Source organism: Geospiza fortis, unplaced genomic scaffold, assembly GCF_000277835.1.
Source record: "Geospiza fortis unplaced genomic scaffold, GeoFor_1.0 scaffold922, whole genome shotgun sequence".
NCBI classification, from domain to species: domain Eukaryota; kingdom Metazoa; phylum Chordata; class Aves; order Passeriformes; family Thraupidae; genus Geospiza; species Geospiza fortis.
In genome coordinates, this window is record NW_005054682.1 from 148,444 (window position 1) to 165,334 (window position 16,891).

General features: G+C 36.9%; 1 protein-coding gene across 1 annotated transcript in view; it reads right to left on the reverse strand.

Moving 5' to 3' along the window:
- Window positions 1–3,215: 3,215 nt before the first annotated feature.
- ELOC (elongin C) overlaps window positions 3,216–16,891 on the reverse strand; it is a 13,883-nt gene continuing 207 nt past the window's right edge. Inside the window, exons 2-4 of the mRNA XM_005430790.3 lie at window positions 9,964–10,022; window positions 8,416–8,559; window positions 3,216–5,842 (exon numbers count right to left, since the gene is read on the reverse strand). Of these exons, the coding sequence (XP_005430847.1) occupies window positions 5,652–5,842; window positions 8,416–8,559; window positions 9,964–9,967 (339 nt within the window). The 5' untranslated portion in view covers window positions 9,968–10,022 and the 3' untranslated portion in view covers window positions 3,216–5,651. The remainder of the gene's footprint in view (window positions 5,843–8,415; window positions 8,560–9,963; window positions 10,023–16,891) is intronic.

A 16,891-nucleotide genomic window follows, 5' to 3' on the forward strand; every position in this document is an offset into this window, starting at 1 on the left:
AAACCTCCATGGCCCATGTGAGCAGGTTGATTACTGTGTCTGTCAAATCCAAGTGTTCAGGAACTGCTCAGTGATAACACCCCCAAGATTTGAACCTAATTATAATTTAGTAATTTTATTTTATCTCTAAAACCTGTGATCTGGAGGTTTCTCAGGTGACTCCAAGAGTTACATGAATACCTAGTTCATGGTGTTATTAGGAATGCAGAGAAGTGAGTCTGACTTCATAACCAACAAAGAAGATCATGAGAAAGAATTTTCAAAATGAAGTAGCTGTTTGGTTTTGCCAGCCTAGAAGCAAGATAAAACTACTGAAGAGGCATCTTGGGTAACCTCTACAGATACAGATGTGTGATAAACCACTACAGTTCCCAAAGGCTGAGAAGCAGTTCAACTGTGCACATCAGGCTGCACACTGTCCTTACTGGACCCTGCACACTACTTACAGAGCTTGAAGAATTTAATTTCACAGGCCTGTACACCAAGATGACACTGGTCCAGCCTGTCACAAGACTTCATATGGAATACAATTACCATGAACCAGAGCCATGATATAAAAACAGAACGGGTGAGCAGTTGACTATTTCAGCTGAGTATTTTCAGATGTTTTTTCCTTAACTCACAGTTGCTTATTACAAGTCAAATATCTATGACAACTGTGAAAGCAGCTTAAATGTTAATTATTGATATATCATTTTCATGTTTCATTTGTAGCAAACTACAAATAATTCTGACTCAAATGGAGTGTCACTTCTGAAAAACATTATATGTCAGCTTAGTGTGGTAATGCAGGAAGCTTTTCCCTGTATAGAAAGAGAAAAGAAATCCTTTGTGCCAAACGCATTCAAATTCTAGATGTTTTGAGCTTGGTGATACCAGCTAAAATTGACAACTTTTTAATCTGCATAACAGGCATCCCATTGTTTTGCTAGACAGAGTAATAAGAATTCAAAGCAACATAAGATACAGATTATGCATTATTTATAGTTTATGTAGTGGTGATTTGGTAGATACATTTTTTTTGGTGTAAATAGGATACCAGTAATATTTTTTTCCATGGGAAGAAAAGCCTTAGCTGTGAATTCTCACCTGAAAAAGCAGTTTTCAACATGAAACAATGGAATTAACAGTATTTCTTTTTTTAACTTCAAAGTAACTTCTGGTTGAAGAAAGAAATTAACTACAGAATTAATTAAATACAGAATTGCATTAATCCATTCATGTATTCACAAAAAACAAATCCCATAAAACTATCCTGAAAACTAGCAACTTCAGCACTAAACTGTAAATTTTAATTTATCTAGAAGCTCTCATGTGGTTACTTTCACTGATCTAAAAGGCAGCACATATTTCAGGGGCAATTTTAATTTAATTTTCCAATTCTACCCTCAACATGTGAGACAACTAAACATGATATGACTCACATCTTGAAAACTGCCTGATTATGAAAGTTCAAAAGGATAAAATGTTGAAGTACTCCATTTGTCAAAGAACAATCATGATCTCGCAACTCTGATCTCCTCCCATTTAGCGTGAGAAGAAAATCCTGTATTCTGTAAACATAAAACAGTAACATGGTAATAACAGAGAGACAGATTTTTTTTGTTGTTTTGTTCTTTTTTTTTTAATCTTAGTGATCTTTCTCCCATAGAGGAGAAATTGCACAACCTACATTTCAGATGCAGCATATGCAAAGCTTTATTTTGTGACACATAACACTTGTTAAAACTCGATAAAAACTCCCTCTTCTTTTCTCTGTGCTGCCTCAGTGATGACACTCAAGCTTCACAGGTGACTAATAATAACCACAGAATCTACTTTGTCCTCTTTCCTAGCTCATCCAAACATTGAGCTGCACCTGCAGTTCAGAGTATTGGCTATCTTCCCATAAAATTGCCAACTAATAAGCTACATTTAAAAAGAAATTCTACTCCAATGCAGTTCATTATTTGTCAAAAGCCTTCAAAAGTTGAACTTGTTTCTATGGGAAAAAACCCCTAAAGCCTTTTTTTTCCTAAAGCTTTAGTCTGTCTTTAAAAACAAGCATCATAGTTTATTTTCCAAATCCACTCAATCTTTAATGAGTTCTTACTATTTTTCTTTTACTCCTGCTCTTTTTGTCTTACTCAGGTGTTGAAATTAAGTTTTTAGGTAGGAACAGTGCTACCTCTCCTTGTGCTTTTGTTTACTCTGCAGTTACTGTTATTCCCTTGAATTATATTGCAATATTTGAGACCTGGCAAAATTAAACTAGGAATACAAAACATGGACTGAGAAGTTAACTTCCCTGCCCCATGACATTCTTTGTCCACTTCATCACACAAACCAACAGATTTAGCCAAGTTTTGGGAGCACTCTTTCAATGGGCAAAGTAAAAAGAAGAAAGGGGTAAAAAACCAAACAGTCACTACTGCAATTTAGGCCTGTGAAATAAAATAGACAGTAATAAAATACAGACAGAAGCAACCGATTTTCCAAACTTCCGACCCTTAATTGAGAAATGCCTTTTGGATTTGCCTGTTGCCTGTGTTCAACATCTGTTGAATATAATGGCACACAGAATCCTGATGGTGAATCCTCTGCTCTTCAAGTTCAAAACCAAAAAGGAATTCTGTATCTTGTGGAAGGCAGTTCTGATCATTCTAGATGCACAGACTATTTCACGTTGGAAGCCATCAGACTCCTTCAGCAGCTTATACACACTCAAATGATGACAAACCATAACCCAGCATGACTCTACTCATTGTTTACAGTTAATAAAGAATCTGGAAGTTTTTATGACTAAATCAGCTGTTCAGCTTAAAATTTGAATGTCAAGTACAGGGCTACCTTTCTAAGCAAAAGCAGTACCATGATGTGGAAACCCAGGGCAGTTGAAGTTTTCAAAATACCCCCAGCAGGATATCCTTAAGTATCCTTGAAAGTATCCTCTTGAAGCGTGTTCAGGAATACCATGCCTTTTTAGTACTTGGTGCTGAGAATTGTGGATGCTTTTAATTCAGAGCAGCACGAAGATATCTTAACACTTCACCTCTGTGAAACTTCAGAACTATGAAAAAACCCATCACCTTTTATTTTATACATGCAGCTTCACAACTTATTATCCAAATACTAATTACATTAGCATTTTGCTCACCATATAGTAGAGCCATGAAAGTGATGATTCTGCATATAAACACTTCCTCTAACATGTCATAAATCAACAGAAACACAGGTTTAAAAATTTTCAACTTTGAAATTTATTTAGAACGCAGGGGTTAAGCGTGGTAAGTTTCCAATTGTCTGATAATAGCATACCCATTTAACTACCAAGGAAATTGCACTAATTCCCCCTGCCCCCCTCCCCTTTAGAAATCTGGTTCATTTTAACAGCCCGTGGTTTTGCAAATAGTGCACTCTAGGACACTACTGCAATTCCTGAGTGTTCAAAGCTACTGTATAATACATTAAGCTGAAAGAAAACCAACAAAATTATTATTCAGAGCTAAACCAGCTATTTTACCTTACTGCTAAAGTACAGAATCTTCAAATGCAAATGTATTTTAACAAAATCAAGGAAATTGTTCTAGAATGCTTAAAAAGGGGAAGAGAAAAAAAAAAAAAAGAAAAAGCCCACTGATTTAAAAAATGGCATCCTTTTTGCCTTAGTTTAAAACTAAATAATTTTTAGCCTGAAGTCATTAGCCTCAAGACTGTTAAAAATGGTGAACTTAAGACTCACTCAAACTGATATGTAGTTGTGACTAAAATATCCATGTTGGTATTCCTTGACCTTTTAGGGTATTCCTAGCAGCTCTAACAAAAGCAGCATAACAGGGTATCTCTGGTTTATCATTCTAGTGCTCTTGAAAATGAGTTACTAACAGCACTGACCAGAGTGCTTACACAAGGAATTTCAGACAATCACCCTACAATGCACTTCAGCTTTACCGTGCAAAGCCAATCTAGTCACAAACATCCCCACATTAAACACATTAAATTGTGCCAAAGTATGTGACGTGAATAAATGTCAGCTAATCTACCAACACACTGACAAACGTCAGCATTGTTTAAGCCCAGAATAAAATTTCGTTTGTCAGAACTGACCTCCTCCATGGGCAGACTGTACAGTCTATCTAAGTTACTAGTTTTCATCCAGGAAAATCTCTTCCAAGTTGTATTTATGTTGACAAACAGGTTTAGAGGATAGTTTCAGCCCTCTAAATTAGCTGTGAGTTAAAACATCGAGAAAGAGGTTCCACCATCAGTTGATGGGATTTTTCCATGATAGACCACAATCACTTCTTGATCAAAACAAAGCTGAAGCAGTGGCAGCTGATGGAAAAGCCTATTACATTGTTCTTGCATCATTTCTCATGATGCAATAGTTAATTCTCATTTACAGATTATTTTAGCAGAAGGGTTCTTCAGGCTACAGCTGAACAAAAAGCAAGTTTTTGTCTTAAGTTATTTGTTTTCTTTATGGAAAATTGTTTTGAACAAAGAACTGATACTACAGGCAACTGCGAGCAAGATCTACCAAGAGATAACATATTCCACACTAGTATTGTGTCAATTGGCTTGCCAATCCTTTTCCCCTAAAACATTTTTAAAAACACTGGAAATACCTATGAAATTTAAAAAACAGCTCCTAAAACATCTGCTTAATGTCCTTTCCTTCAAATATAAAAGACCTCCACATTTCAGGGTCTTTTGCTATGGGTACAAGGGAGAGGTTGAGGAAGAGGTAAAAGGTAGGACAACTTCTATCTTTTCAGTTGCTATGTTACAAAACTTAAATGACTACTACTCTAGAGATTAAATACAGACTTTACATAAACAATCAGAACAATGGAAATAAACCATAACGGAAGCCATATAAAATCCTTATCAGGTCAAGTGACAGTATATTAAGAAAAACCATATATGTTATATAGAAGATAATATACACAGATTTTAAGAGTTATTTTGCCCCTTAAAAGTCACTGTCAGTAGGATCACAGTCTTACTGTACAGACAGGTGACTGGAATATTTGAAATTACTAATGGGGTAAATTAAGGTTATAGAAGCAAAATGTTATCAAGTACACCTTTGCACATGTCTAAACTATGACTTAAATTAAATGCCTTAAGCATTCTCCTACATACTCCACTTTCAATCTAAATGGAATATCACTGACAATATACAAAGAGGGCACTTCTAACCTAGTTAGTGTAACTATTCTACAGGACTACTATCTTACAAAGGAGATTAAGTTCAGATGTTTAGAAACTTTAAAAATAAAAGAAAGCTAGAAACCCTTAACAGCTACTCAAATGTAACTATAATTATCTTTTAGAGAGTATTAGACTAAACTCCAGTATTTGCTACAGCCATTGTATTAAAAGAAAGTTCTACCACACCTAAAGGATAAGGCATAGCCATCTACTAATTGGCATATTTGTTTATTTGTCTCAGTTTGTGAAAAGGTCCTTATTTGTGTAAGCAGCAAAACAAACTCCAACTGAATGATTGCTATATGCAAAAGAACTGAAGGCAATTGCCTCTGCAGTGAACTTTACAGTTCTCAACAGCACACACGCAACATGCTATCTGAAAAAAGTTACTAACTGAACTACATGTATTAAATACTGAAAAAAGTTTTACATTTTTTTATTATAATTTATTTTATTTAACAATCTAAGAAGTTTGCAGCCATCAGAAGTTCCAGTGCAATTTCAGGTGCAATTGGGAATTCAGGAATCTCCGTAGAGCTGTTAGTATAGCGGACCTTGTAGGTGAAATACATGCATACTTTGGATAGGACATGGGATGGGATCTCTCTAAAATTGACCTCATTTGTTTCATTTTCTGCAAACTGACCTGTAGAAAGAAAAAAACAACACACAAGAAAACCAAACCAGAAGTCAAAATCTCAATTCACTGTAAAATGAAACAACTTACCATATAAATACAGTGCATTCTAAATGGACCTGCCTAAGTCTCATCTTCCTGGGTATTACATTCTCCATTGTAAAGCAGGATGTGCCACATTCAGAGCCCTCAAGAATATTAAGACACCCAGCATTATGAAATGTTTATTTAGGCTGCAGCCTATCAACAAGCCTATCAATTCTGAACAACTACACCAGAAATTTAGGTTTACTCCAATACAGCTGATAGGTACTTAGCTGCGTGCTAAGCTCTAAGAGGCATCAATCCAAATTTCTGGCTGTCTTATCAAATGAAAAAAAAGAAGTTTCTAGATGTTTCATATCTACACACACATGTGTATATCAGTAGTCCCTTCTATGACCCCGTAGCTTTGAATTCCTCAGTTTCAGGTAGATTTGATAAAAGAGTTGAAACCTCAAAGACACATTAACTTGACAAACAGTGAAAACAGCAGGGACAGGGAAATTCTAGTTGCACTGGAGGGAAGTTTACATGTAGTAGAAGTTTATCCCTATTAGATACGAAAGAATTTATTCAGAATTCAAATCTCAAAACACAAGTACATTTGAAATTCACTTTCTATAGTGCCTTAGTGCCTATAACCATGAAACCTGGATGATACAAAAGTTAGGATCCTATGGTTCATTCCACAGGATTTCTATTATTTTTGTCTCTCTTCCCCTCACATCCTTGGACTTTCAACTCATTAAACTGAAAGACAATAAAAAAATACTAACATTAACTCCATGTTTATGGGAGACTAGCAATGTTTAGATTCACACTATTTCTATGGGCATCTCCTTCTAGATACAAAGCAGAGCTATTTACTAATGTCTACACAGATTTGTGTAGAAATATCTGCATGCACTGAAGCCAATATGGCTTGAATTCTAGCACAGGAACAGTTGGAAGCAAAAGAAGAAATGTTGGCATATTGACCAAGCTACAGCACTGAAATAAAAGACTTACACATTGGTGAAATTATGACCTACTGAACTAGACAGCAACAGTTACTTTTCCTTGTGACCTATTTATCTTGTTAGTACTTATATAAAATATTCTGGACTGCTGAGTCCTATACAGAGTCAGTTTCTAGCCCTCTAAGCAGGCTACTTTGTCTTTTATTCCTTCACACTGAATTAATTCAGAGCAAGTCTTGTAACTATTCTTCCTCTTAGATGTCTGGGAGGCTGACATGGACACAAAACACTTACTACATATTTTCAAATGCAACTATTAAAATGACACTGAGCATTTTAATTGCTCAGTTTGTCCAAGTATTACTAAGTAATTAAAAAATATATTAAACCAATAGATCTCTCCAGTCTCACCAGAATCTGAATGAGAACATAAGACTGACCATATTCAGCTCCAAGCTCCATGTAGCCTACTGCCCCACCACTGAAGTGACCAAAGGTAAACACACAGGATGAAAGTATTGAAGAGAGAAAGCACTTGTGTTAACTTCTCCCTGTTCTGTCCCCCACCCTTTTAGTCTTCAAAAATTAGTTCAGACACTTCTTAAACCAGATATAGTTTCATATATTCAGCACCACGTGAGGTCCTTCCCTCCTGGAAGTTTATCTACCCTCACCTCAAGCTAACTTTGATCATTAAGCTCAGGAACTCCCTGCCATAGGATGCTGTTAACATGTGGCCTTAACCCCAGTAGGCAGCAAAGCATCACATAGCCTCTTGCCCATTTACCCCTGATGTGGGAGGCCAAGGGAAGAGGAAAGGAACAGTAAAAGCAAGAAAAGTTGTAGGCTGAGAGAAGAGAAAGGAAACAAAACAAGTGATGCAATGGTAATCACCACCTCCCATGGGCAGACTGATGACCAGACAATTCTCAAGCAAAAGATGGCTCACTTCCCTTTTTTACACCTCTCCCTTTTTCACTCTGGAATAAGACATATGGAATGTAATATCTCCTTCAGTGGTTTGTTCAGGTCATGTTGGTTGTGTTCCCTCCCAGCCTCTTGCACACCCTCATGTCTGCTTATTGAGAGAGTAAAGAGTGAGAAACAGAGGAGGCTTGAACAGTGTGCATCTTTCAGTAACAGCTAAAACAGGCACTTTATTTGCTCTGTTTTAGTCACAAATAAAAAGCACAGAACCATGTGACCTGCTATGAAAAAAATTAACTCCATATGGAATACCAGAAGTTCTGCCATAGATGTGGAAATAAAGAACTACCAGCTCTCATTCGTTTTGAACTTGGCAGCTCCATGTTTCATATAATACCCTCAAGTTCTCATACCATAGGAAACTAGTAGAAATGTAGAACAGAGTAAGATCCCTAACTGTCCAAATAGCAGTCCAATTTTATGTCTGGTACCACAATAACCCAACAGAAATGGACTGTTCTGCTGGAAACAGGAATTAGGCAGGATGTGGAAAAGTCAGCATTTTTTCTAACTTTCACTTACTGCATGATAAAAATCCAAACTGTCCAAAAGTGAAAACAAAGAAGGTAAAGGTACTAAGTCTTCTGTACCTACCTGGTCCACTCAACATAGCTTTTATTGTTCCTGATGTTAATGCATGCTCTCGTTTTACAATGAACTCATGGCCATCAGAGGATATTAACTTCACATACATAGCATCTGGGCCCTCACACCCACCGTATGTCTTCTCTTCTCCATCTGTAATGGAAAAACAACAACAGTTTCAGAGCACAATATACTGATTCACATTACTAAAAATGCAAGTTGCAGTTTTTTCTATGACTACATTTGCAGACTGAAGAGCCCAATACAACCAAAAATGAGAAAGAAGCATTTTGCATATTTGAAGCTTATTTTTCTGAAGTAACCAGCAATCTGTTTTAAAGTAATTTTGCAAAACTTGGAATTTTTTTATTAACATCCCTCCATCATCGAATTCTGACATGATTTTAAAAATCTCCATAGGAATGAAATTTTCCTTTAGACATTCTCAAGTCAATTGAATATGCTACTGCTTCCTTCCATTAAATCTACAGTCATGTTTATCATACTAATACTTGCTAAAAATTAACCAAACACATATCTGATACTGAAAAATACAGACAGGAAAAAATGCCTTCTGAAGCACTGGTAAGAACAAAAGCAGTCAATATTCCTGCACTGAAGAAATGACATGAAGTAAGACTCATACTCTCTGACTGCCCAACCAGACCCAGAATCATACAGCATCAGTGCATACCTGTGCTGTGGCCTTTGGCAGAAAGCATGGAAAGTGCCAAAGCACGAAACCCAGGGAGATTTGAAAACTCTCCCCACAGCAGTTGGACGGTGCTTCCTCTGTTTCCCTTCTCCCTTCTGTTTCTCTGTATACCTGCTCTCTACTTTGTTGCTTCTGAAGGCTACATCCCCCTTCGCCTGACAGTGCTACTTTTAAAAGCTGAATTACTGTTGCCTGTGTAGCAAATAAAACATTGCCCCAGTCAAGTTGCTTTGCGAACTTGAAGTTTAAATTGCATTATGTAGCTATTACCAATTTTAGTAAAGTTCTACCAGTGCCAAACATGCTATAATACAGTCAGAGAAAGTATAGACAAAATCAGAATCCATCCAATCCTGTTTCATTAACCAGTCATTTGTTGAGGCAGAAACAACAGTTTCAGAAATGTAGTCATATCACACACAATGTAATTTATCAGAAATCAGTCCGCATTATGATCTCTGAGCCAGAATTCAAGAGGCTGACTTTAGTTAACAAACAAACAAAGAATTATTTTAAAATAAGTACGCAGTGAAATTTTCTTGGGCACTATATAAACATTTAGTGCTCTAAAAGCCTAGAAGCATCCTATTTTAGTATGTACATTTTCAGGACCATGCATGTTAAGCAAGTGAAGTTTTTTGTTAGAATAGATGCACTCTAACAAATCTTCCAGTAAACAGTCACTTGAGAAAATTCTCCTACAAATCATCTCTAGGAAGTTTGAGGCTACAAGAAGTGACAAGATCAACATTTAAAGCCTTAAAATCCACCTCCTCTACTGACATGAGAAAATGCTTCAAATAATACAAAACCAAGAAACACTCTTGAGGTTGTGAACTTACCCATTCTCTTCTTATAAAAAAATGTTTCCTTTCAACTGCAGATTTTGCAATAGGAGCGTCTGAAAAAACACAAGTGGCAATATTTTGAGTCAGCAGCACAATTTTTAAATTCCCCTTACTTATTAGTCTTTATGTTACCATAAACACTCTTCCAAAGAGAACATGATGACAGACAACATGCAGTGTTGATGAGCAGTATGTTTTGAAAACAGGAAATCTAAGAAGTTCACCCATGGGAAATGCAAACCCTCACCTTAGCACCTCCAGTACAAAGTGGAGGCCGACCTGCTGGAAAGCAGCTTTGCACAAACAGACCTGAGGGTGCTGGTGGACAAGTTGGACATGAGCCAGCAGCGTGCCCTGGCAGCAAAGATGGCCAACAGCACCCTGGACTTTATTTAAGAGCATTGCCAGAAGGTTGAGGCAGGTGATCCTGCCCCTCCACTTGGCACTGCTGGGACACATCTGGAGTGCTGGGTTCAGTATGACAGACTGAAGTGAGTCCTGCAAAGGGTCACAAAGATGACTGAGGGATTGAAGCACTTGTCATACAAGGACAGGCTGAGGGAACTGGGGTTGTTTAGGCCAGAGGAGAGAAGGCTCGGGGATCAGTCTAATCAGTATGCACTAAATACCTGGCCTTCAACCTGTCCTTCACAGAAGATTGACATTTCCCCATATCACCACCAATATCACCTAGATAATCTACTTCAGACATATAATGCAGGTACAGTTAACCAGGATCTCCCATAGCTGGTATACTGATATCCAGCTTGCTGCATGTGTTTTTCTCTGTGGAAAGGAAATTAAAGAGTTAGAGAAATGGAAGTACTTATTTGCAAAATAAATCTGGTATGTTTAGATACAACTTCTATTTCTTTACCCCAAGCTGCATCTCTTCTGTCTAAAAGAAAACTTTGGAAGAGAAATTCTACCCACCCACCTGCTGTCCTAAAATTCCTTTCATAACAACAGCCACTCTGCAAACATTAACCCAGTACAAATCAATGACACTGCTGTGTGTCCACAGATCCAGGAAAATAGCACAAGTGATTCCAGATGGTCTCCCAGCTGATATTCAGGGTTGAGGGCAGTAAAGAGATCAGAATAGAGACCACATCCCACATTTGCTGCCTCCTATGTTTCTGGTAAACATTTATCAAAAAAATGTAAGCAAGCTGAGGAAGCTGCACAGTTTGGAAGAAGTACTACAGACACCTCATTGCTATTGTTGAACACTTCACTTCTGCCCAGCACTTTGATGCTGGTTTATTCCATCTGTCTTTTTACAAATATGAAGTAGTGCAAATGTCTCCTCAGGCTTTCATAAAAAGGCACTTTGTTATGCTCACCTAATGAAACTACACACACATAACCAATAGTTTTTAGTTGCCTGAAATGAGCAAAAATAATCCTCCACTTACACTGCTGCTTTCTTTGAAAGTTATCCTGACTTTACAAAACTATCTCTAAAAAATATTTTCTTTATGACTGATATAAGCAACATTTTAACCTGTACTCTTGCAGGGGAAAAGTTCCTGAATATAAGGCACACTTAAGAATGTTCTTTGAGAGTTAATTTGCGTATGCTATAATAGAAATTCCCTAACATGGTGTGTTAAATGCCTTCATCACTTTCCCTAATTCTAGGAACTCATCTAAGGAAATTACATTTGGGTGCTGGGACAGTAAGGGCCCAAAACTGATCTTGCACCCTATTTCAACAGTTTTTGCAAATAAAAATCAGTCATCTTATTGGAGAGTATCTGTTGCTCAGGAGCTGAAGAAATACCTCACATTACTACTTCTACTTCGCAGAAGACGATCACTTGTACTACCTCTTTTTCTAGCCACAAAACCATCTCCTACATTGCAAAAGAGTAGTGAAACCATCTATGATTTATAAATAATAATACTTGGAAAAAAAAAAAAAGAAAAACAACACGGAAGTGAAACCACTCTTTGGAAGTGTTGGTGATGATAAAATATGCCTTGGTTTACAATACAAATAATGCCACTAAACACGGAAATAAAAGCTAATTAATGGGATTGCAGATATATTAGCACCCTGCAAGGTAAAAGCCTAAGTTGAGGAAACTAATACATTGAAAGATTGAAAATGGAGAACTGAAAAAGTCTACACAAAAAAAAGTAGATGTCACAAAAATGCACAAAGAGTGTTTTAATAAATCAAATGTGCTATCATATGATTAGAGAGGAAAAAATACAGTAATTTACAAAGAAGAAAAAAATTATCAGGCTCAGTGGTCTGAATTCAATTGTACTAAACAGTAAAGCAGGATAAAAATGCAGTAAGCCTTTGTAGTTTTAGGGCATGCTGAACCAATCTAGTTTTTAAAAAATTAATCAGTCATTTTCTTTGGGAAAAAGGAAACTCAAACAAGATGCAATCTGGACTTCATACATCATCTGGGGTTAAATAAATGTGATGAGAGGTAATCTTAAAATGAGAAAGAATCTTTCTACAAGACTAGAAGAGTACAGTATGGTGTTGCAAACATAGAAAAGAACTACTAGTTCCTCCAAAGAAATATGTTGATTTTTTTTTAAACAATGCTGCCAGAAAAGAATAGGCAGATTTGGATGAGATAGAAGTGGAAAGCATTCCAACAGAAGTGGGACAAAACGTAACACAGACAAGTGACCAGTCCTGAAAACAGTGTACTAGAAGCCACATGAAATTAAGCCATATGAAATCAAGATTCCTGCATGAAGGGACCAATACAGTCTTCTTTCATGTAGTCAGGGCATGTTATTTGGGACTACAGTCTTTCTGTGGTAAACTATAAACTGATGAAGGTCTGTGGGAGCAAAAGAAAAACAAAATGGTGAGGCACAAAGAGGCAAATGCACATTGAGGATTCCTTTTCAATAAAGATAGGGAATATGAGTAATGTTGCACATGAACAACAGCTTGTCTGGAATACCACATGCAATTCTGAATTCCTTTTTTCAAGAAAAAGAAGTTTGAATTAGAAGAACTACAGAGGGAACCTACTGATATGACTAAAAAGCTTGTTTATAAAAATAAAAATTCATCTTCCTTATTCAGCTTAGCAAAACTGGGATGAAGATAAATATAAAAAATCATTAAAAGGATAAACATTGGTGGGAAAATGATGCCAGCATAATATCTCAGTTTCAGTTCAACTAATGAAAATAAGCAAAAATAAGGTACAATTTATAGCGCTATTCCAGAATCCAAGTTTGGTTCTGGATATGGAAAACTCCAAACATTCGACTGCCAAAAGTAAAAGATGTAGAAAAGCCAATGTGCTTTTAAGGAAAAGACATAATATTTCCAATATATGATGCATCTGACATGTTAGCAAGGGACGCACTGAGTTTCACTCAATTTCCACTCTGATGCAATGATGTATCATTAAAAAAAAATCATGGATACCATTAGCAGTATAGATTTATTCCTGACAAAATAGCCAACAGCAGGGAGCCCAGAAAAATCAGAGAGCCAATGCAACAAATGAGGAGAAAGGAAAACCAAGAAACTCAGGAACTCTGAAAAACCTAAAAAAACCAGTAACGGTTCCTCTTCTGGATCAAGAAGTGCTCAGTCTGTCACGATACTGTATGAAGATCAGAACACTTTCAAAGCCAGAAAAAAGTGCACACAGAAAATAAACCAAAAGAATATAGAAATACCTCCCACAAATTCTCACTTGTGCATACAGGGAGTACAAAAAGAATATGGAGGGAAATTTTCTGTACCTTTTTTAATTGACAATGGCATGGCCTTAAGTTTTAAATAACAGGTCAAGGAGAGTCAAGCAACCTTGTATGTTGTATTCCAAGAAATTGTTTTCTCTCACTGTGTTTCCAGTGTACTGTTTATTACAAAACATATCACTATATTTTCCTTCTGTATAATGGAAAGCAGCATAAACGACAAGACAATAGGAAGAAAGAGACAGATTTCTGAACATGCCTGGTAACTACCCATATTTTAATTACTTATCCACATTTTACAGTTGCCCTGTTTGACTTCACCAAGACTGCACCAATGCAGCAGTCAGGATAAGAACAATAAACGTTTCGTTAATGTGTACATTTTATATATTTTTGACTTGACTATTTCAGATTCCTGCAAAGAACCACTAATTTATGTTGAAGTACATTCACAATTTCATTTGCCCTTCAAGAAGCTTATGTGGCATTACCACAATGTAGTTCAGCTCCCTGACTTAAATCTCAAAAAAGCACATATATTAGATATTACTGTTCTGCTTTGCCCCCTTAAAAAAAAAAAGCAAAAACCTGCATTTATGAAGAGAAAGTTAACATAAAAGAGATATGCCACTTTTTAATCAGGAGAGAACATATAACTAAACCCAGTGTATTTGACACAGAAACTTTCCAACCAGTCTGAAAAGGACTTCCTGCTGCAGAAAACATAGAATTGTCTGGATGTTAGAGAACTGAAAATTGCCAGAAGCTGCCAAAATATTTACACCTACAAGGTAAAATAGTGTGAAATATCACAAACCTCTAAACCACCGCAATTAAGCCACACAAGGCAAGTGTCCTTGTTTCCCTACTTCCAACATCTTCTTACACCTCTAAGAAGAAATAGGAAGTTTAGTCTGTTTAGTCTAATCTTCTTCCTGCTTCTCTTGACCATCAAATGCAAGAACAAAACTGAAACTGGGATGTTCACCACCATCCCACTCACTCCCAAAGCTGCATGCTGATCTCTCAAGTTTGCCAGAATTTCCAGAATATAATTTCTTTGTATGCCTTCTACGCCAATGAGTGAAGCAAACTTGAAGGACATAGGCTAATGTAGCTGAACACACTGGACCACTGCACAGCTTCCAGAACCTCACTGCTCTGTTCTCATTTGCACAAAAACACTGAATCTATGCAAACATTTCAAGCATTCAGATTCTTTGATCCCACAGGAAAATCCTTTAACAACTCAGCTTCTGGTTGTTCAAGGAAATTCAAGTAAGCTTCCAACTCATTAGCTGCACGACATACACACGACTTTTGTACACTTCAGCTGCTGACATTTCTATCCTACACTATCCACTTCTGGAAAACATGGCAAATTGGCCTTCACCAATTCCTATGTTTGTTTAAAAGCCAAATGTGACAATTTTTTGTGTCATTTATATATCAGTAAGAGTTTATCAATTACCAAAGACTGCTGTGTGCTACAACTGCAGCCTCCTACTGTTCAATCCTAAATTCTACCCTACCCTGTATAATAACTTGCTTAAAAACACTGCTCTTCAGTTTAGCATTCACTGCTCAGAACACATCAAAAAATAATTCAGGTAATAATAATTAAGGGATTGAAGCATATTTAGAAAAAACATGAGAAGAAACTGGGAGAGCATGATTTCCAAATCAGCTGATTCACTACTCCAATACTCCCAGGCTCTAAAATTCAAATTTCCTGGGACACACAGGAATGTGAGAGAAAGGCATACTGCACCTGAATGCTAGTTGAGATAAACAGGAGATGGGGTAGGATTGCATGTACAGAGTACAAAAGATCTTAAGATTTCTTTTCCTGTTTAAAGAAACTTTCCTTTTCAGTAATTCCCCAGAAAGCTTCAAGGAAAAAAACCTCAAAAACATGGGCAGGAGAGTGTCACTGTTTTCTTCCAAAGAAACTTCCAAGCTGTACTGTACAGCTCTTGCCATTGTGGGGAAACAGGCAAAATTTTACAGGGCATGGATTTCTACCCTCTTGTTGTAGGCATTCACCAAAAACTGCTGCATTCACCAAAAACTGCTGCTATGCAAACTACCCCACAATAGAGTCAACTAAATCCTGAGCCTTTCTAGGTGGTAGGAGACTTGTCAAAATACATACAAGTTCCTTAAAATAATCTGACAAACCCCATACTTTCATGGCATAACTTGAGGATTTCTTGTAACATACATGAGAATTGTAAAAACACAGTAAAACACCTGAGGCTGAGCATGAGTATCCTTGAGTGTGATACTCATTTGTCTCTCTACAACAATATTACAACAATTAATAATAATAAAATTCTTCACATTAAGACTATGTGAAACTATTTAAATCTGTTCATTACCACTCTGGTATAGGAAAAAAAAAAAAAGAGAAAATCTCAAATGGCTTTTCTCTGACACAACAAGGAAAAAATAAATGCTGTAGTGCTAAAAGTGTCTAAAAATTATCTCAAAGCTCCCAGTGAAAACATTAGCAAAAATTTTACTGACGTAAACATTTTACTGATATAACTTAAGCTCATTAAAAGGCTGATCTCAAGGCATAAGGTGTGTGCCACCTGCGCAAAGATGTGGCCAACAGGAAAACTAATAAACACTTATTGCCATTCAAAGTAACTCTTCAGTTAATTGAACATGATCCCTCCCCCAACAACTATTTTGGCCTTTATTATAGCAAAAGAAGAAAATTGGGAGCATGTAGGGGATTATTCAGAAATAAGTGCACGAAGTGGTTCTTACCCTAAAGATCTCTGACGTGCCTGTTTATCTATGTTTTTCTGGTTTGCTTCCAAAAACCATCGAAGCCAAGTAAACAAACAGCCTGTGACTATCTAGGTCTCCTCAGAACGCAAAGCTTAACTTACCAAACGCATTTAGAAATATTTAATTAAAGTTAACTGGTGGAAGACCAAATTGACTGTCAAAGCGAACTGCCAGCAGCACCCGCACCTTTTCACACACAAATGTGAAGCCCTCAATAACTTACCAATGCTCAGGTTACCTTGTATTAAAGCAGAACCTCTCTCTGAGGAACACACGGCACTCAAAAGCTCATTTCTGTCACTACAAGTAGGGGTATCACCCTTTTCTTTGCTTACATTCGCCGACCATTACAGCCGAATCACTTTAACCAGCACGTCTCACCTTGGCAAAACAACCCCTGGGGGCGCATCCTAAATTCTTT